Below are 21,504 nucleotides of genomic sequence, written 5' to 3' on the forward strand. Positions count from 1 at the left end.
GCATAATCATGTTCAAGGCCAGTTTCTTTGAAAGCTATGTCTTTTCATACAGCCATCATAGGAAAATAACTTCATTCAAATTAATGTTTTCTGGGCTGCTTGGCTATTGATTGAAAATGTCTCTGCTGAGAAGTTCTCTTTTCTTTGGAAATTAACTTGGGACCATTCCAGAGAGCCAATAGCTTTAGTCAGACGTGCTCACGTCATCCTCCTGTGTGCTCATCACCTTTCATCTCTAAGCTAAATGGTTACAGGGAGTCGCCACCAGACCTGAGACAGAGCTCACAATGTGCGTTCTTTGTTCCCGCTTTAATGTGATGCTGTGTTCCGCCTGCTATAATTATTCAACTCAGAGACTGTGAGGGAAAGTTAAGTGAATTATCTGTGGGAAAACTATATGTGCCTTTAAGGTCTAAGAAGTAGTTTAAAAAAATGCAAGGAGAACATTCCTCTTTTGAGATAATGGGACATGAAAACACCAGCCCAAGTTCCAAAACATGCAAAAGGAGGGGAATCAAAATGAAATGATCTCATGTAATTTGCCACACATTAAGAGGGTTGCATATTGGGATTACAGCTCATTTTGAGTTTAAAAACATACATTAAAGTAATTTAAACTGATTGGAAGATGGAGGCTAGATAGTTAACACCCATGCCGCTTTAATTTGCAACATCTATACGCTTTCTAAAACCTATATTCTACTTATTTTGTGCCACATTTCCCTAACATGATACTAATCTTACCATTACGGAAGCTCTAGTATAAGAAAGGATGATATGATAAATTAAAATGCTAGAAAACGGATTCCACTGTGGTGTGGTGAAAGGCCGTGGGCTACAGTGATGGGCGGGAAATTCAGAAACTCGGGTTCAGCTCCCAGCTTTGCCACTTACTATCATCAGGATGTTAGCAAGGCGGCTGACACTTCTGAGCCTGTTTCCTCATTTTAAAAATGAAGATGATCATTCCTGTCCCATCTATATCAAGTGTGGGTGGGAGCAGCCAACATCCACGGCGGCACTCTAGAAACCATCACGCGCCATGCAAATGCAGTGCAGACTGTGCCTGCTTTGGGCTTTGGGGCACACATCTGCATGGCCAGAGAGTTTATGGGCTTGATGACTTCTGGGCAGGGTTGTGGTATTGAACCCATACAGTTATTCCAACAAGGCTTCTGGGAGCCACTGTGTTCCTCTCTCCACGTCAGGAGCAGTTCTGGGCTAAATAGAATGCTTCTGTCTGGAAAGTCCTACTCGAGGGAGATCTGGTTATGTTTAGAGCCTGACCTGTCTGGGCCAGCAGGAGAGACCCCTGTACCTTTGCACATTCCTCTGGCCTGAAACTTCTTCGGGTCTGGTGCTGGTGGCCAAGAAGCCAGGGCACCTGAGGTGTCATGGGGACACAAATGCAGATGCATATCCTCAAATCTCTCTGTCTCCCTCCTTCTCCCCCACTCCTCCTCCATAAGGAAGCCTAGGAAACCTCCATCGTTTCCAGTGACTTTTTCATCAGCGGTCCCCCCTTTCACATCTCACTCCAGGAGGATTGTGCTTTGCTTTTTCACTAACATTTGATCCTGAGGTTGAGAAGCCCTGAGGTGAGCCTCCTCTCTCATATGGTATCTTGGAAAATCATATACCAAGGGAGAATGCACTTCTCTCATTCCAAGGAATGTGTATGAATGGATTCTTCTCTTATTACTGGCCTTGTATGATCCATGGTATCCTGCTAAGCAGCAAACTTATTTCCTCAGGAGGGATGATGTGGCTAAGGACATGCTCATAGTTGCTCACTCATTAAAACTGTCTTCCTAAAAATAAGAAGGATCTTGTCTTTCTGCTATGCAGAGAAATTTCTGGCTCCACCAAGGTCCAATCAATTCAGGGACCATACTGAATTACGTGAACCATAAAAACTGTAGAGCTGTCATGAGAAAATAGAAGCAAAGAAGGAAAGAAAGAAGGAAGAAAAGAAAATGGCTGTCTCTTGAGTCCCATCCTCCATGGCAAACATAACATCATGTGTTTTTAGGGAGAAAATGCTACATATACTTTTTTGACATCTTCTACAGAGGGAGCTAACTTTTAAAAAGTTCTTTGGTGATTCTGTCCCAGTGTTATTCTTTTTTTTTAATTTTTAAAATTTATTTTCAGCGTAACAGTATTCATTGTTTTTGCACCACACCCAGTGCTCCATGCAATCTGTGCCCTCTCTAATACCCACCACCTGGTTCCCCCAACCTCCCACCCCCCACCCCTTCAAAACCCTCAGATTGTTTTCAGAGTCTCAGTGTTATTCTAATCCAACAAACATACATACTACATTTATTTTTTTAAATGAGAGACTCTTGGTCCACCTGGGTGGCTCAGTCGGTTAAGTGTCTGACTCTTGATTTCGGCTCAGGTCATGACTTTTGGGTCCTGGGATAGAGCCTTGCATCCAACCCTATGCTCAAGCTGGGAGTCTGCTTAAGATTCCTTCTCTTCCTCGCCCTCTGCTCCTCTCCCCACTCATGTGCTTTCTCTCCCTCTCTCTCTCAAATAAATAAATAAATCCTAAAAAAAAATTAAAAATGAGAGGATCATTTTTTTAAAATCTTTTATTTATTTTCAGCATAACAGTATTCATTGTTTTTGCACCACACCCAGTGCTCCATGCAATCCATGCCCTCTCCAATACCCACCACCTGGTTCCCCCAACCTCCCCCCCCCCGCCCCTTCAAACCCCTCATATTGTTTTTCAGTGTCCATAGTCTCTCATGGTTCACCTCCCCTTCCAATTTCCCTCAACTCCCTTCTCCTCTCTAACTCCCCTTGTCCTCCATGCTATTTGTTATGCTCCACAAATAAGTGAAACCATATGATAATTGACTTTCTCTGCTTGACTTATTTCACTCAGCATAATCTCTTCCAGTCCCATCCATGTTGCTACAAAAGTTGGGTATTCATCCTTTCTGATGGAGGCATAATACTCCATAGTGTATATGGACCACATCTGCCTTATCCATTCGTCCGTTGAAGGGCAACTTGGTTCTTTCCACAGTTTGGCTACCGTGGCCATTGCTGCTATGAACATTGGGGTACAGATGGCCCTTCTTTTCACTACATCTGTATCTTTGAGGTAAATACCCAGTAGTGCAATGGCAGGGTCATAAGGAAGCTCTATTTTTAATTTCTTGAGGAATCTCCACACTGTTTTCCAAAGTGGCTGCACCAACTTGCATTCTTTTTGGGTTTTTAAGAAGCACGTCCTGAACCAGGATATCTGGACTTACCATAATACCTTCCTCTTGCCCCCAGATTGGCAGAAAACAGACCCAATACAGTATGTTTCCTCTTTGTTGAGACTGTAGAGGTGAGCACTTAGAGGGCCTAGACATATTGTAGTGGTGGAATCATTTGACAAGGCTATGTATTCAGGTGCTGCTTTTTTCCTTAGTAATCATGCTGCCAATCAAGCAAAAAATGTGATTCTATTAGCATTGCTCTATATAGCTTTTACCTTGCCTGCTTCTATGTTTTTTTCCTGGTGTTCTGCTAGCAGATACACTCAAATTGGGTCTAATCAATACATTTCTTGATTAAAAAAAAGAACTCAATCATTCAGATAATTTTAAATAACTGTACATTGGGCATTATGGAAATCAGACAGAAGAACAATCAATTCCATTGCTTTTGAGTTTCTATGTTTTGTCTTTTTTTATCTTTTCACAGGGCCGTTCTGTGAGACACAGCCATGCCTTAACCTAATGATATGTATTGGTAAATTGTATTGATCGCTTAAGTTCAGAAGAAAAAACTCTTCTATTAACAAATGAACTCATCATTAGGGTATTCAGATGGTCTAAAATCAATCTACAGAATTGGTTAAATCAATTAAAGAGACATACTGAGAACACTTGCCCAAATATAAAAATGAATTGCTTAATTACAGCATTTAAATAGATTTCACTGGAATGAGTAGAACAGCCAGAGGCTTATATTATCTCCTATAGGCTGGGGTTTCAGCTGGGAGCACACACATGCAGAGTCAGGATTGCAGATTAAGAGGAGAAAATGTCACTCAGTCTTTTCCAACACCTGGATGCCTGCCTGAATCTCGGACTTCATATCTAGGGCCTGAAATCTTCAGGAAAACACCACCTATTGTATTTTCCCCTTTGGATAGAGCCCCAGAAGGAAATGTGGAAATGTCAGGTGTTTTAACCCTGAACTTCCATGTTCCCTCTCCTTAGAGTATTGAGCTTCTCCCATTTTAATTTAATTTGCTGTGTTCCATGCATATATGAAGTAGGCCTGACTGGCAGAGCTTGGAGGAAACTCATCCCAGGTGGAGGGCACCCCGTCTTGCACCTAATAGTCGCTTAATAAACACTGACTAGATAAACGAGTGAGGGATGAGCATGGAGTCTGAGCAGTCTCAGCCCTGCTGTGGACCCGGGAGGCAAAACTGAGCTCCAGGATGCATGTGTCTGGATTGGAGGTGCCACAAAGGCCCCTGAGACTCATCTTCACACCCAGAGAGGATGAGGAGTCCAGGCTGCCTAGCTCCATCCTCATTACCACTCCCCCAGACATCAGACATCGGTAACTGCCCCTTCACCACTCTGCCGGCCTTACGTTGATGCTCCACTTTCACCCTGACGTTCTCAGAGTCCTTTATGGTTTCCCACCACTCACTGAATTCCTAATCAGCTTTACCCACCCAGGTTCAAGACCCTGCCAGTGCTGGCCAAACAGCAGCCCCTGAGTGGGTCCTGCTTGGGCCCGTGAGTGGAGTTTGCGAACCAGTAGGAGCCTGTCTTTAGCAAGACCCATGTGTCAGCTGGTGATTTGTTTTCTAACTAAGGTTTCGATCTGTTGTAACTAAATGAAAAATGCACAGTCTTTGGGGAAGAAGCACATTTCACTCCTAAGTCTCCTGTTGATGTTAATCATTCTCTAATTGGAGTAAATATGGACACAACAGGCACAGCATCTCAGCATTGGCTGGACTTATTTATTCTCCCCATTATAAGGGTCAGTGTAGGAGGCACCCGGTTACTCTGTTCCCCCATGGTGTGTGGGTTTGAAACTTCAATTTTCTTCCCCCCCTTCCCTGGCCAATCTAAGCCCTCTTGCCCCTGGTACTAGAGGGTCCCCCTGCCTTGCAAAATTACCTGTATCTTGTGGTGGGAGATGATCAATACCTAATAGAGACACTCTCCTTACCACATGTGACCAGGAAAATGGGAAGGATATTCTTAGTGCCTAGTAGGTACCCAATGGTATAAAAGTATTCTACAACCTACATGGGAGTGAATACCGATGATGTATCCTTAGCATGAACATCCTAATGTATTCAGACTTTCTGTCCCTTTAGAGCATGTTATACTCCAGGTAAGAACACCATAGCCATCGTTATCCATATATCTGTATTAGAAAACCCACTAGTCTCCCACCTGTGAGTCTCCTTTCTTCTCACACTGCTACCACATTTGCAATACTTCTAACACCAGATGTGTGAGGGGGCTGTCCCCACACCAAGCAGTTCTGTGTCACACTGGCGGGGCATCCTACAATTTCACTCATTTCTGACATGCTCTCCCTAGGGATGGTGTCAGACCCCGGAGGTGAAGGGCTCCATCCCACAACACTGGCTCCAACTTCAGATAATCATGGTAGGCCCAGGTTGTCACCTTCCATTCTAACCGATTAGCTATTAACCAGAGGTTCCCACGACTCCCTTCTCAGGTTCGACTAACTGGCTGGAGGGGCTGACAGAACTTGGGCCAACAGTTTACTCATTTCTACCACTTTATTGAAGGACATGATCAAAGAGGGAGATGGACAGCCAGGTGAAGAGATACACAGGGTGAGTTCTGGATGGGTCCCAAGTGTCAGAGCTTCTGTACTTGTGGACTCAGGGTTCATCACCCTCCTGGGATGTGGATGTGTTCACCCACCTGGAAACTTTTCAAATCCATACTATTGGGATTTTATGGAGGCTTTGTCACATAAGTATGATTAATTATTAATTCATTTTCTGGGCTCTCTCCCCTCTCCAGAGAAATGTGTGTGTGTGGCAGGGGTGAGTGGGGGAACAGGGCTGAAAGTTACAAGCCTCTAGTCATGACTTGGTCTTTTTGGTGAGAAGCTCCCATCCAGGAGCCCATGCAGAATCACCTCCTCAGAACACTCCTATCACCCAGGAAATTCAAAGGGATTTCATGCCCCGTATCAGGAACTGGGGTCAAAGACCAAATGTCAGAACAAAAGATGCTCCTAGTGCTCTTATCAAATTAGGAAATTACAAGGGTCTTAAGAGTGACAGGAACCATGTCATGTTCCATGACAGGAAACAGGCACAAAGACCAATATATCAATATACATTTTCTATTATCTCACAACACCAAATACCAACTGACTTCTCTGTGCCCCAGTGTCCTTATTGGCAACATGAGGCAGCTGGAGCAAAGGCTCTCTATGGTCATTTTAAGGTCTGGTATTCTATTTTCATACAAAGTACTGTAGTCTCTCTATATACATACGACTCGGGGATAAATATGGAACCTGAGCCTACCTCCATTAGCAATAAACAAGATTTATTACCAAGTTCATAAAAGTTTCTATCTGATGTTCCAGAGAGTCCTGTGTGGTACTCTGTGAAATATGGGTTATGCCATCCCATATATTCTGGAAGTGTCTGCTGCTTTTTATCTGTCCATCTACTTGAATTCGGAATAGTTAATCTTAGGTTGGTAGCTAATCTCAAATTTGGATACCTCTTCTGTGTATTGATAATGCCTATGCTCTTTGCTTTTACTAAATAAATAGGAAAAAAAAATATATATATGGCTGCTTAGGAATAAGATAGATTCTGTTTCCCATTCAGGACAACGTCCTGGGTGTTTGTAGCCTGCCTGGTACCTTTTCCAACAGATGGCAGATATCTCGGGGATGAGTAAAGCCTTCTTGGTCCCTAAACCAAAGCCCCAGTATATTTTTCAAAGCCAGCGCATGAATTTCAAAATCTCACATTTTCAGACGGGTGGTGTTTTATTACCCAGCTTTTACTGGAGATGTTCATATTGCTCTAGTATATGCTAGGACCCTGGTTGAATTCAAGACTTGGAAACTTCCAATAAACTTCCGGTACATGTGATACACTGTCTGGAGTTTATTGGAGAATGACTGAGCCAGGACCTCCAGGCTCCAAGCATGGATCTGGGACCCAAACTGGAGCAACGAAGGGGACTAAGAGAAAGAAAATGTTTGGACCAAGCAAAGGGCGGAGTGAGAGTGGAGACCGGACCAGCCCAGGGACAGTGAAAAGGGCAACTTTAATTCAAGTCAATTTAGGGATCCTCCGCTTCCCAGAGGTGGCTGCTACCCCCGCCTCTGCCTTCGCAGATAGCTCCCTATTCTACATGAGGATCACCTTTTCTGAAATAATGGGTCAGACCCATTTTTGCTTCTGGTTGGCTCTTAGGGCGTGCAGCATACCCTCACCCATGTCTGAGTTCAACTCTCTGTGGGAGGAGTGTTCAGCTAAGCAAAGGGGCCAGTGGCTTGCAGTTGGAATGCTCAGAGATGGATACTTCATAAGCTGTAGTGGACATTAGCCAGTATCTGGTCATCAACTGTGACAAGCACTACATGTAAAAACAAGGTGCTTCTCTGCATGTCTGTGTGCTCTAAGCATTTTATTGAGATCACAATAAAAAGGCAATCTATGGAGATTACGAGTCAAAATATTTGGTACTAAAAGTAGAAGAGCTAATTACAATGAAAAAATCAGCACGTGGGTTTCTAATCAGTCACAGACTTGCCTGGAGCATATTAAAAATCACATCATACAAGCCCTAAGCAGTTTCTTATTAATCTAGTCTCTATGCCAATACAGCCAAATGGGAAACACAATCTTGGGAATATGAAGGCCAATGTTATTCTATTAACCTTATATGTTATCCTATTTACTTTCCTGTCTTTAATGAATAAATTAAAATGTCCTCTCATTCTCTAATTGCTGCATAGTTGGAGTATGACAATGTACGGATTTTATTCACCTATATTCCACAGCCTTAACTGCCCAAACTCTGTCATTTTGTGGGGGGTTTCAATGAAAGGCAATGAAAGATAAACTGTTTACATTAAGAGACTCTATCAAAGTTATTTTGCACCTGGTTTCATCCTAATCCATCTGCTGTTTCTCTGGCTTTGACAGGCTGACCTCTCTTGCTATGTATGCCATGTTGATGTCATTGCTGAAGGGGGCCTTCCCCAGCCTTTCTGCTGATAACAAAGTAAATGGAAATACAGAGAAACCCCGGGGAGGTAACAACTTGTTCAGCATGATGAGGGAGAACTGTAGCTAAAACAAGAGGACCGATTACAGCAGGGAAGAGTGTCTGTTGTCACAACGAATGCGTTCGCGACAGCACATCAGCTTCCCAAGAGCCGCCTGAGAGCAGGAGCAAAATGCATTGCATTGTTTTCATTAGCAAACTTTAAATGTGAACATGGGCTTGAGTTTCAGCTGACTACTGTGTTTCGAAAGTGTAAGGGGCATCCCAGGTATAAGGAACACATCCCCCCAAAGTGGCCAGAATGTTCAAGACTTCTGCTACCATAGAGTTCAGCTCATCTGCAATATGATCTCAGAATGACCTGGCCAGGGAGCTGTCCCAGCAATAATAAAAACAAACAAGCAAAACTAGATCATATATAAAATCCAAATCAAGAACCTGGGTTAAAAACAAGCTACGTGTGTGTGAGGTAATGAGCAATCTTTAGTGAAAAAATACAATTAAGAAGTGGAGAGAAGACACAATTGTTCTGTATATGTTAACATGTGTGAGGTGCAGACAAAGAAAAAAAGATCTGGTTAAATAAAATGAGGAACAAGGGGGCTACTTGCAACGACATATCCAGACACAACTCATTAGAATGCCTTTGTGCTCAAAGCAAATCTGAATTGTTCTTCTCTGTTTTTAAAGCACCAATACCACTCTAAGGTCTGGCTGGGCTCAAGAGTTGAGCCTAGTTCCTGACCGAACATTTCCCATCACATTACTCACTTTCTATACTTCCTATGGAGCTAAATGAAGTCCTCTAACATTTCCATCTAATTCACATTAATGACAAGATGGTATTAATAATTAAAATGCTCTGAAGGTGGTTTTGAACAATACCCATTTCTTTACAGCCTTTGTAATTCTAAAGTCTGCTGCTTCTGATCCCAGTCTGAGATGGCCAGGGCCTGAGAGCCCAGGAACCCCCAGACCATCTTGTTGGTGGAGTATGATGACGCACAGCCAGAGCTGAGCATATCCAACATCAAGATCATCAGTCAGTGAAATGTTAAGTGGACGTTTACCTGGTTCTGCAGATATATGCTGGAGGGAGCTCTGGAGTTTGGCCACCACACATTCTAGAAGTCTTTGGAATAGGTCAAATTGTGGATAGCTTAAAACTTTAAAGACAGCAATTTTAATAAACCCGTCAATACAATTTCTTTGTTAAGAAAACATTTGAGACTGATTAGGCTGCTTATATCGAAAGAGAAGTGCAAGGTCTCTATCTTTACATCTTTCATTGAACTGCCAGCACAACATGAATAACTGCTCCTTAGCTGTAAATGAAAATTGATTCCAGGTTTAACCCCTCATTTTCAGGGGTCCTCTAAGTCCCAAGAAGCACACAAAGACACATTTGACCCAAAGGAAAACTGCAGGTGCAGTGGGACGAGGTGAGGGCACGCAGAGGACCCCACACATATGCACTCTGCAGAAGCCCGGACGACTGTGACATACACCCTATCCAAATGCCAGTGGCCACACCACGGCCTCACTGCCTGCCCCAGAGGCCTGGCTGGCAAATGGCCATTCAGTAAGCGTGGTGTGGAGGACCAGGCTGGGGTTTTAGATCTGTGATGCCCAGAGCAGCAATTGCATTAGTGATAGCCAGCTTTGAAAAATGGAACACATTGCAATACGGATATTTATGCAGATGCTAAGTACAGAACACTGTATCCCATGTGAACCCTGTTCTGAAACATTCCAATGTCCAAGGTCGACTTCAAGGATTATTTCCCAAACCGGGGAAGGTCCAAGAGAAAGCCATAATGAGTATAGCATCACAGCATGCCCTGTCTTTCTCCAGGGCAGAGGGAGAGAAAGAAAGAAGTATAATGAAAAGGTGATGACTCAGCTGTCCACCTGTGTCAGATTCCGAAGAGAAACTCTTGTTTAGAGCCATGTGATTTTCCTGGAAGAGACTTGGAGCATTGTCATTGGCAACCTGGTCTTTTCTTCCTGTGACTTCTGATTTGAAACTTGGCAGAGGTCAGAGGGGAGGAAAGGTCATTCACATCCAGTGAATGCCTTTGGACGGGGACAGTTAGGACGTTCAGTCCTGTTCCTAGCAGATCGCTATAGACACCAAAGCCAAAATGAAGGGCAAGGTCTAGGTACCAATGGTTCCTAAAGAGGGGACTTCCAATCAGAGTTTAAGAGAGCCACGAGGAGGGCTTATCTGTAAATGTTTATAAGCTCACAGCTACTTCTTTCTTCCAGGGCCCAGCAAGAGGGGATAAGTTGTCCTTCTGCCTTAACTTGGATCTCCCAGTTCAATCTCCGCTTCAGATGAGAAGCTCAGTTGATGAAAGCATGACTGGGCTAAGAGCGACACACCATGGAGAGCAGCCAATGCACCAACCAGGATTATCTGATGGTCCCAAGACTGACACGGAGTTACCGAACACACACCCTAAGAACCCAGATGACTGGGGCCAGTGGACCCACAAATGCCACTCCTTCAGGTAAATACAGAATAAAACAACTTGAGAAGCTGAAAAAACAGAGCATGTTTATTTAATCACATAGAGAAGAAGTCAATGTGCAAAATCTATTTTCAGTTATTGTTGATTATTGCTTTTTAAACATTTCCATTAAAAAGTAATGTCACATCTGTCAAAATCAATGATCAAGGTTTTTTGGCTTTTTTTACCAACGCCGTGCTCATCCCTGGCATAGTAAATGCAGAAAGCAGGAATAACAGACCCTGGAATTTCAGTATGCATTTTGCATCAGCTCTGAAGCCCATGGCTCACATAGGAGATGGACTGCTTACATCCAGGAAGGGACAGCAAGCCCCTGGGAGATGATGGGGGCTTGATCTTGACAAGGCCCCACCGTGCAAAGATGCAACTGTTACATATTAACAAAAATGCAAGTGGAAAAAGGAGAAGAAAGTAAGAGTGAGTCAGGGGTTGGCCACATAACATTGCAAATGACCTCAATTTTATTGTATTGTGTATTTTTTTTTTCAATTTTTTTCAATTTTAAAATTATACCAAGTTTTGGGGCTTCCAATATGGTGAACAACTATGTAGGAGAATGGAGTAGGTGAGCCCTGAGAGTTTTTCCTAAGCTTTTCTTTGCTGACGACTCATAACACATTTAGTGAATATGGAATTCTGTATTTTTTAAAAGATTTTATGTATTCATTTAAGAGGGGAGAGAGAGCACAAGCTCGGGGGTGGGGGATGGTAAGGAGCAGAAGGAGAAGCAGAGTCCCTGCTGAGCAGGGAAAACAGGGAACCCAAAACAGGGCTCGATCCCAGGACCCTGAGCGGAGGGCAGACACTTAATGACTGAGCCACCCAGGCGCCCCTGGAATTCTGCATTTGATAATGATCTTGGCATACCAGTGCATGAGCATTCCTTAAAACAGTCTGCTTTCAGTTTTCTAATGCAGTGGACTCCACCGTAAAAGAACCTGGTCAGGTACTGGCTTTTAATAAAAGGCACTCCTTGGGTACCTGAGTGGTTCAGTCAGTTAAGCAACTACCTTCAGCTCAGGTCTGCTTCTCCCTCTGACCTTCTTTCCTTTCATGCTCTCTCTCTCTCTCAAATAAATAAAGTCTTAAAAAAATTTAAAAGCAAAGGCACTCCTTCTGTGATCCTCCCCCAAGGTTACAAACATATCCTTTAGGAACCTACATGTGAGGTAGTTGTGTCACAGAGAAAGCGCACACACACCACCCAGAGCACACACTACACTGCCATTCTCACGGTTCAGAAACCACCCCTTGGCCTTTTCCAACCAACAGGTCCAGTCTCACTGGAAATGCTGAAAACACATTTCCGTCATCTTGTTTCGTGGGAAGTGTTGGCAACACTTATAATGCAGAGTAGAAGAAGAAGGTGTAGTGGCAAGTTTTTGCCAACCGTCCTTGTGCCTGCAGTCCCGAGCATGCCACGGGATGCTGGGTGCCGGTTCTCGGCATGTGCTCTCGAGTGGTGCACCTGGGAGAGGGGAATGCAGCATCGCATTTATGCCCTAATTAATTAATGAACATGGGCTGTAAGCCTCGCACCGGTATCACTAAAGGAAAGTTACATTCACCTGAGACAATGCTTAATCCAAGGGAGGGAAGGACACGCTCTTGCTTACTGATGACCCGTACGTGTGTTTGACAAGGGAGCGGAGGGAGGGGGTGAAAGCACTGTTAAAGAGCTCAGCCTCTCCTCACTGTGGCTTAAATGAAACTGTGAGCTGATTCCACCTGTCCCGGAATACGTGCCTAGCTTTGCTTCCTTTCCTCTCTCCGCAGCCCGGGATGAAGCAGAGGGTAGGCTGGCGGATGGCAAAACCCTCCCGGCCCTTTATGCTCCCTCCCCTGAGGTCCCAAATCAAGAGTGAAGTTCTTCCTACCTGGTAGAGCTCAGTGGCGGTACAGTGAGTGGCCAAGGTCTTTACAGGCTCAAGGTCATCTTCATCACTGCTCAGCTTCAGGTCGTCCTCAAGCATCCTACAAAAAAAGCAGGGTGATGTTCATGTTAGAAAGTGTCTTTTCGAAATCATCCTCAGATACATCTTGCAATGAGGATAAAATATTGGAGCTACAATCTGACAGCTGCAATTCTGTCAAAGGTGCAGAGGGAACCAAGATTCTTTCAGCTAATTAGATATTTGAGCACTTATATTTATGTCATACTCTGCACACATCTTCCCTCTCTACCTTCCCCTAAATCAAGGGGAAGAAAAGGACTATTTCAGCATCTCTAGAGATGACTAGAGTCTATATATTTTTATTACTGAAAGTGTAATAAATGTACTGATCAATCACTGTGGAGTGGAACGTGACACTAGATCTCTACAGGAAAACATGTTCTCTGTCTCCCATGAAAGAATCGGGCCAGGGTAACAGCCCCAAGCTCGAGAGGCTGTTGTCGTAGCCTGCTGGGGCTCTCTGGATGACAGAGGCAGAAGGCCCAGTGACCTTCTACTGCCTCACAGAACCCTCTGCACCGTGGCAGCTCTGTGGCCACAATATACCTGAGTGAGAAATGGTTAGTTCTTAACCTTTTGATATATGACCGATTGCTTCCTGTAAAATTTGATCCAAGAGATGTAAGCCCCTGATGTGGATGAGAAATCTTTCTCTCCTAAGGCAAGGTACTTGAAAAATATGTGTTTTCTACGGTGTCACCTGTTCTATCCCCAAACTCAAGCTACACCAGGAAGAGTGACTTATCTTAAAATTCCAGATACTCACAGCCTTCAAAGGCCAATCGGTGTTAGTATTTCTATGTATTCAGGACAACTTTAGACCTCGTTCCCAGCCTTCAAACGGAAGGCAGTCCCAGCCTCCCTGGACGGATGACCATTTTCTGAGCGTGCTTTGCTCTTTCTTGCTTCCAGATACCGAATCAGGCTCAGCTCCCAGGCTAGAATTTCCTTTTTCAACTCTGAAATTCCTATTTTGCTTCCATAGCTCAGCCAGATCCCACCTTCTCCACGAAAGCTTTCGAGAAAGAATCTCCACCTCCAAAAGTACAACTTTTCCTTCTTCCTCAGCCCCAGCTCCATCTGGATCACAGCACTGCCTTCTCCACTGAGTGTCCCCACACCAGTCCCTCACCCCTGCATGGGCTGCAGTTGCCACTAAGTCACTTCTGTCTCCCCGGAAATGATACAGTCCGCCACCCTCATTTTGCAGATAAGGGAAGAAAGATTCAGAGACGCCAAGTGCTTTGTGCCAGGTCACACAGATAGTTGGATCTTTTCCAGAAGGGAAGCCAGAAGACAAAAGGCAACTTCTAATTTGATAAATTAGGGAATACATTATTTTAGAAGTTATGTTCAAATGTTGGAAAGATGTTCAGTTCAGTATGGGTATCCACTCTTAAATCTCTGAAGAAGGCATGGCTCCCCCACTTTCATGCTCAGCCACCAGGATATGTTCCCTGAGGTCTGAAAACCAAAGACTGATATAAAGAATGATTGGTAGGAAGGATAGGTGTTAGAGTTGGTTTCAGATGAACTAAACTTGCAGGATTTATGACTGTCCTTCATGAGACTAATGGATGTTTTGAAGATCTTAGAGAATAAGACAAAATGTATCTTCCCATTTCTTTTGCAGTTATGGGCCAATGGCTGTGAACAAATAATTCTTCATAACACATTGTGGCAAATGAAGACTGTAGATTCTCATAAGCTACAGAACTCAGATATTTTTTAAAGATTTTATTTATTTATTTGGCAGACAGAAATCATAAGTAGGCAGAGAAGCAGACAGAGAGAGAGGAGGAAGCAGGTTCCCTGCTGAGCAGAGAGCCCGATGCGGGGCTCGATCCCAGGACTCTGGGATCATGACCTGAGCCGAAGGCAGAGGCTTTAACCCATTGAGCCACCCAGGCACCCCCAGATATTTTAAAACTACCTATGCTGGTCATAAAGTGTTTCATTTTCCATGTGTGTGTGTGTGTGTGTGTGTGTGTCTGTGTATCTCAATACAGGTAGGCAATGTCTACAGTTAATTTCCATAGAAGTGTTGAGCAAAACAAATTATCAACAATTCATTCCATTCAGAAGATCCATTTATGTGTCAGGAAAGTGCTAAGTATTTGACCAGAAGCTTGTAATTTGGACCCTATGAAGGAGGGACTATCATTAGCCCCATCTTCCAGACTGAAACACTGAGGCTTAGAGAGGCAAGGAACCTCTCATGATCACACAGCGAGGAAATCATGGAGGCCAACATGGAGCTCAGACCATCTCCAGCCAGAGCTCCAGAGTATATAATGTCTTCCCAGAAGGTGTAATTTACAAAGGATGGTATATTAAATACAATCAACAGCAACAACAAAAAAACCCACAAAACATATTGACATGGAGTCAAGATATTTGGATTCAACTGCTGGCTAATCATAAACTGCTATCTTGCGAAAATCATTTACTGTCTCTGAACCTCATTTGTATCTCTCGTGTGTTAAATGGGATGGTAATTAAGCTCATTGATGGGGTGGTGCCATAGTGGACATAATGTCAACTAAAGCAGGTGAAATGTTTTATGAAAGTGCAAAATGAAAGCAGGGTATCATAGGTTTGGAAATACGTCATCACAGTTAGAAATAATGTACACCATTAACACCACTAACAAATAATCACAAGCAAAGCCTTCGTGAGACTTTGTTCTCACCTTCATTTGCTGAACAGTCTGAAGGTAAGCTTCATGGTAACCCATGCTGACTCAGGCAATGTCTCACAAAGTCTCAAAGCTGAACACAGAAATGGGTTTATGGTCTTCAGACTACTCTTCAGTTACTTTACCCTTCAACCAACTCTATGTGATTCTAGCACGGAGATGAAAAGCCTTCCAATGTACAATTTTGGAAATAGGCAAACAATCTCCATAGCGATTGACATTAAACACCCCCCCAAGCAACAAGCTGGGTATGGATTTGGTTATTAATAAAGGCCAATTTGATGCATATATTCAAGTCCCGGTAAACACAAGTCAAGAAGTAACTAGGAAGGCAAACCACCATTCGTTATCTCTGGAGGTGTTAAGCATTCATTTCATTCTGCTCCTTCACTGACCTATTAAGCTTTATTCTTGAATATACATGTACTTGTTTGCCTTTCTCTCCATAGCTAATACTGAACATTACTCTAGGGGAAGAGGAGGATTATGAAAGATTTTGGATTTAATTATTATAACAGCACCATTCACACCCACTGCAGTTAAGGTAGTCTCAGCAGAAAAAAATGCTAAGTTCTTTTCACGAGGTCACAGCTCCATAGACAAATTCATCACACACTGGGTAACCCACGGTGTGAGAAAATCATGTTTACATGTATGCATGTGTGTGTAATCTTAAAAAATGACAATCATTCTTCTGCTTTTCAAAGAGATGAAAACTGAACAAAGCCTCCTTAGTGACTTTAGATATTTGTTAGGGATCTCATAGTTCACGGTGCCTGTCTTTGCACGAAAATGCTCTGGTTTTTATTTTCACCACAACTTACAATTTCTATATTATTAAGAAGTAAAATGGCTCCCAAAACTATGTCAACAAAACCAAGTCATTGTCCTGAAGAGATGACCCTATAGAAGCTCAAATAATGAAATTTGGGGCAGATGAGAGAGAACGAGCAAAGAAAACACTTAAGGGGCCCAAGGGACAGAAGGGAGCATTGTGCCCATGGTCATCTCTTTTCCCAACTCTCTGGGTCTTGAACTGAACCTGGTGACTTCAGAGGGCTCTTTGCACTGGGACAACCCAGGACACGATGCTGCAGCAGGCCCTATGTGAATTATAACCATAAAATCATATAGTGGAATGCTCAGGTGATTCTGAAGAGGGAAAAAACAGAAGGCTTGAAACATTACTATAGATGGTTTTATGGCAATGGAGCCTTTAGTTGGGTTTACTCTCTTCAACTAGTTAGTCCAACTCTTCGAATCTCAATTTTCTCACATATTAAAATGAGGGACAATAATATGTTACTCTGGAGAGTTTGGGAGGGATCAGAAAAAGCAAATTTGTACAGATTTCCTAGGAGTCAGCATATGTAGCTACTGTTGGCATCCTGGTCATTATTGCTGTTGCTGTCATTATTACTACTCAAGAAACAGTGTTTTACAGGTTGGAACAATAACACAAAAGGCTCTGTTGGTGACCCAAACACTGGCAGAGGAACCAATGAGCAAGCATCACTGGATGTCTGATGAAGCATGGTTCAAAAGATCCTTAAAGAGTTTGGAAAGTTTCAGTGCTCATTTATTCTTCAAGAATGTTCTAAACTCATCATGGCTGTTTTGAGTTTCCTGAGATCCTCCCAGAGTGCTTAAGATGCCCCAGAGATTTGAAAGCCCATCATAACATGAAACACACAGTTCCAAGTGAGAGTTTAAAAAAAAAATGAGTGGTCCTGATACCTTTCTCCTTCTATCTGTGGGGTGACCTGCTGATCCAGAGAAATGAGCCAAAGATGGCCTGCACTGGAAGGAGGGGTTGCCATTCTCAGGAGGCATTCCTAATATACACCTGGCTCTAACCTTTATATAAAAGGCAGGGCTTCAGAGGCTGTTAGTTGATTCAGAATCCTTGCTCAGAAGCAACCTTCAGAGCCCTAAATGTGTATGTTGAAAGCCTATAGAGTGCCTTTTCACGATAACAAAATGGTGTCCCTCTGGGCAGCCAGATCGTCACATGCATCACTTGATATGGGCTGGATTCCAGCTTTCAAGTATCCACGGAAAGAGCTGCAATGCTGGTGACCTACAGTCTGACAGACCCTGACTCCTACAGTTGGAAGTGCCTGGAAGGGTTATCGATTTTACCTTGTCACCCAGTGGAGCTATCCACAACATCCTCAACACATGGCCAGAAGCCATTGTCTGAAGGGTAGCAGGCCATGCCCTTCTATTGTTCAGGAGCTTTAAATGTTGGAGAGTTCTGCCACTTGGGAATTGCCCTGTGCTTTCTCGGAGCTTCCATGAGGGAGCCTGAGTCTTATTCTCTGTAGTCCACACTAGAAGCCTGGACTTGGAATGGTACTGGGGACAGAGCCAGTGCTGCTGTCTACATTGTGTGGTGGCAGGGTTGGGGATGGAGGTGGGGGCTGGGGGTGCAGCTTTGCTCAGGTTTTGGGCTGTAAACAAAAATTAGGAATCATCTTACTGTTGGCCCTCTACTAGAACAGTGACTTAGCCCTACTGACTCCTTAAAGGGCACTTCCTCTTCATAAAGTAGGCTGGGAGGAATGAAACATGACTGGTTTAGAATTACTCAGGGAATTATATATTTTCCTACCTAGTGTGATGTAGTCTCTGTAGCACTGCATCATTTGTTGGTAAGCAAGGCAGGAGATGAGGAAGAGGCAGTGATATTTTTCAAAGCACTCATTCTGTTTCCCTGAGGTAAGGGTGCTCAGGCTTTTTTTCCTTGGGAGAAACTGCATTTAATTTTCTCAAGGTTTTAACTTAAAAGTCTGCTTCCATGACCAGCCTGCTAGGAATCCTGGAAAATCCCAGTCTGGGGGCCATGACAGTGAAAAATAGTTTGAAAATCTTGACTATATTCTAGAGGGCTAAATCTCCCAAGACCTGTCAGGTGGGGCCCTCTAGCCCAGGGCCACTCAGTGAGCCCACAGCCTGGGTCTAAACTAGATCGTGCTCCCTTCCATGGACATGAAGATCTGAGAAAGATCTGTACCTTCTGTAACTGATGGCCTATAGGGGTTACCTAAAATGAGCACCCTGTAAAGTTAGTCTGGTTCTTTATTGAGAGAATTGGGAGTTCCTTGAGGAATGATATGGTCCAGGAGTTGGCAAACTGAGGCCCTCGATCCAAACCAGCCCTCCCTTGTTTCTTAAATGGCCCCTGGGTTAAGAATGGTGTTTACCTTTTTAAACAGTCGAGAAAAACAACATCAAAAGAAGAATGATATCTCATGACATATGAAAATAATATGGAATTTAAATTTCATTATCCATAAATACAGTTGTATTGGAACACAACCACGCCCCTTCATTTGCATATTGACTGGGGTTTCATGTTATGATGGCTGCATTCGGTAGTTGTAACAGAGAACACATGGCCCAAAAAACCCAAAATATTTACTCTCTGAGCCTTTACATACAAAATTTGTGGACCCCCCTGCTTGAAGTCAATGGTTTTCAAACCCTACTCTCTTCAATTAAAGAATCCTTCCCCTGCCCAGTGGAATCTTACAAGGAAATCTGAAAGAAAAAGAGATTAAGGTTGTACTGTTTTCATCATAGCCAGGTTTGGTTGGGGGAACATCTGGAGTGCCCCAGGGATTAGAGGAACACAGTGTGAAAACAACTCAGCTACTTGAGTCTTATTTTGGGGAGTAATTCTGGCTTCATGGATACTGGATAGAATTTAGTTCGAAAACCTAAATTTTATTTATATGACCTCTCCAAACCTTGGTTTACTTCCCTGTGCAATGGGAATGAAACAATATGTCTCTTGGAGATCCAGAAATGCCCACCAGTCACTTTGGGCAGAATGCTGAGTACTAAAAGGCAATAGTAGGAAAAAGAAAAGAATAAATATCCTTTTTCTAGATGTACCTGGGGTACATGTAGATTTATATCTATACTGTACACATAAGCCAAAGCTAATAGTGTGAGCTTTGATATATATGACTATTGACTTGTAACAACTGTATCTCTTCAACATTGGACTTCTTAGAATTGATCACATAAATTCAGCACCATACCAATTTTCTGCTGCATGGTCATTATTTTGAATTTGATTTTCATTTTCTTGGTATATTTCTCTGGGTTATATAATTTTCCCAATGCGGGAACTCAAGTTATCATGCAAATGACAAACTGCCTAATAGAATTCAGATGGTTTTCAATCATGTCACACACAGTATAACACCACTGTATCATTTTTCAGGGGTGTGTTTGTGTAAAAACATCTAAGAGTAGATTGCCCCAGAGAAGACCATAGCCCACTGAACCCACCTGGACCTGAAATCAAATGTTGAGATAATTCCAAAGGAGAAAAGAGAATCTTTTGCCTTAAAAAAATATCTCAAGCGTGGCTCTTAATATCTGAAATTGCCCTCTTCAGTAGGACCATACAAGTCATCTTGAGTGAACTTTCTTTGGGTAATACTGGGCAACAGAGTCATCCTAGTGGATTAATAGGGATTCACCCAAGACCATCTACTGGGCCAATATTTGTGGGTGAGACACAGCTCTTTAAGGACACAGGTTGTAGAGTTGGTCTGTAATGATTTGAAATCCAGCCCTAAAACTTACCGAGTGTAGACTTGGGCAAGTTACTGAACTTAGAGCTTCAATGTTCTAATCTGTAAAATGGAGCCAATAATAGTACCTAGTTCAGAGGGTTGGTATGAGGACTACATGTGTTTATGTATGTGAAATGGTTGGCAAGCATTCAGTAACGACTGTTACTGTCATTATTACTTGTTGTGACTGTGCTTGAAACATAGTTGTGGGGAAGGAACCAGGAGTAGAACAAGGTCCCTCCCTTAATAAGTTTGCCCTTTAGCAAGGACAAAGGCTTCATAAACAAACAATGACAATGTCGTCATTCAATGCTACACAGAGAGGCTGGTGAAGCTACAAGGAAGCAGTGATCTTCAGGCCACGCCTTGAAGACTGAATGAACGGCCAGGGTAGTAAGAAAGGAAAGAGTAGTCTAAGGAGAACAGAGGTACCAAAAGACTTGGTTTCAAGAAGAGTGGGCCACTTGGTTTGGCTGGAGTACACTACATGTAGGTGCCACTGAAAAGGGTGTGGGGAATCTAAGGAGGTAGGCTGGGATGAGACTTTTTCCAAAGAATGGAGAGTGGCACAACCAAAGTTTTTAGGTGGGGGTGGGGGGGTGGGGAAGAGCACGGAAAGTCAGAAGTAGAGATCTCTGAGAGCAGAGAGGATGAAGAGAAGGGACAAGAGTCTAGAGACAGGTCAGAAAGAGAATCAACTGAATCAGGGTGCTGATGGTTGTGACATTGACTGTGGTCCCTTCATTCTCCCAAGGCTCTGACACTGCACTGGGACCTCAGCCCCCTGGTTGAAGGGTGTCTCTCTCTGGCACTCAACCCGCCTTGCTGGACACACACCTGGTGAGCTCCATTCCTAACTGATAAGGAAACACTGACTTCTGGCCATGAAGACTTCCTTCAGCTTTTTAGAATGACCAGAGCTGATTAGAGAGAAGAAACCCCTGTGGTTACCTCCAAGATACCTCCCCGCCCCCAATGACAGAGGCTGCTTCATTACTTCTCCCTGTACATCAGCTCCTAATTATTAATGGATTAAGTAAAAAACTCCTTTATTGAGCTGGTCCATTAATCTCTATCTATGGAAACTCTTCAGAACAACTGAAATACTAAGTTGCTGTTAAGTGCACTACAAACTGTGCCTGCTGATAGACACTGTGCCTCACATGAAGGTCAGTGGGGACAAGGACTGATCCTTGGATCCGAGACATCATGCCATTATCAGCTGCTGGTAGCACACAGCACTTGAGCTCAGAGTGCTTGAAACCCTTCTTCAAACCCATTTCATGAGCAAATCCTCTCCAGAAGGTCTCTTTACCTGAACTGACACAGCAGATAGGATGATGTCCTTTATGCTGCTGTGTAAAGAATTCACATCTTCCTTCATTTGCAAAATGGTCACACCTGGCAATTTAGGCCCAACTCGATCGTCGACTGGCA

General features: G+C 43.4%; 1 protein-coding gene across 4 annotated transcripts in view; it reads right to left on the bottom strand.

Moving 5' to 3' along the window:
* LOC111158947 (AF4/FMR2 family member 2) overlaps positions 1-21,504 on the bottom strand; it is a 473,976-nt gene that overhangs the window by 86,924 nt on the left and 365,548 nt on the right. For all 4 annotated transcript variants that reach the window (XM_022521292.1, XM_022521290.1, XM_022521291.1 and 1 more), the window contains one exon: positions 12,700-12,796. In XM_022521292.1, the coding sequence (XP_022377000.1) occupies positions 12,700-12,796 (97 nt within the window). The remainder of the gene's footprint in view (positions 1-12,699; positions 12,797-21,504) is intronic.

Source organism: Enhydra lutris, unplaced genomic scaffold, assembly GCF_002288905.1.
Source record: "Enhydra lutris kenyoni isolate GAN:26980312 unplaced genomic scaffold, ASM228890v2 scaffoldscaffold65, whole genome shotgun sequence".
Classification (NCBI taxonomy): domain Eukaryota; kingdom Metazoa; phylum Chordata; class Mammalia; order Carnivora; family Mustelidae; genus Enhydra; species Enhydra lutris.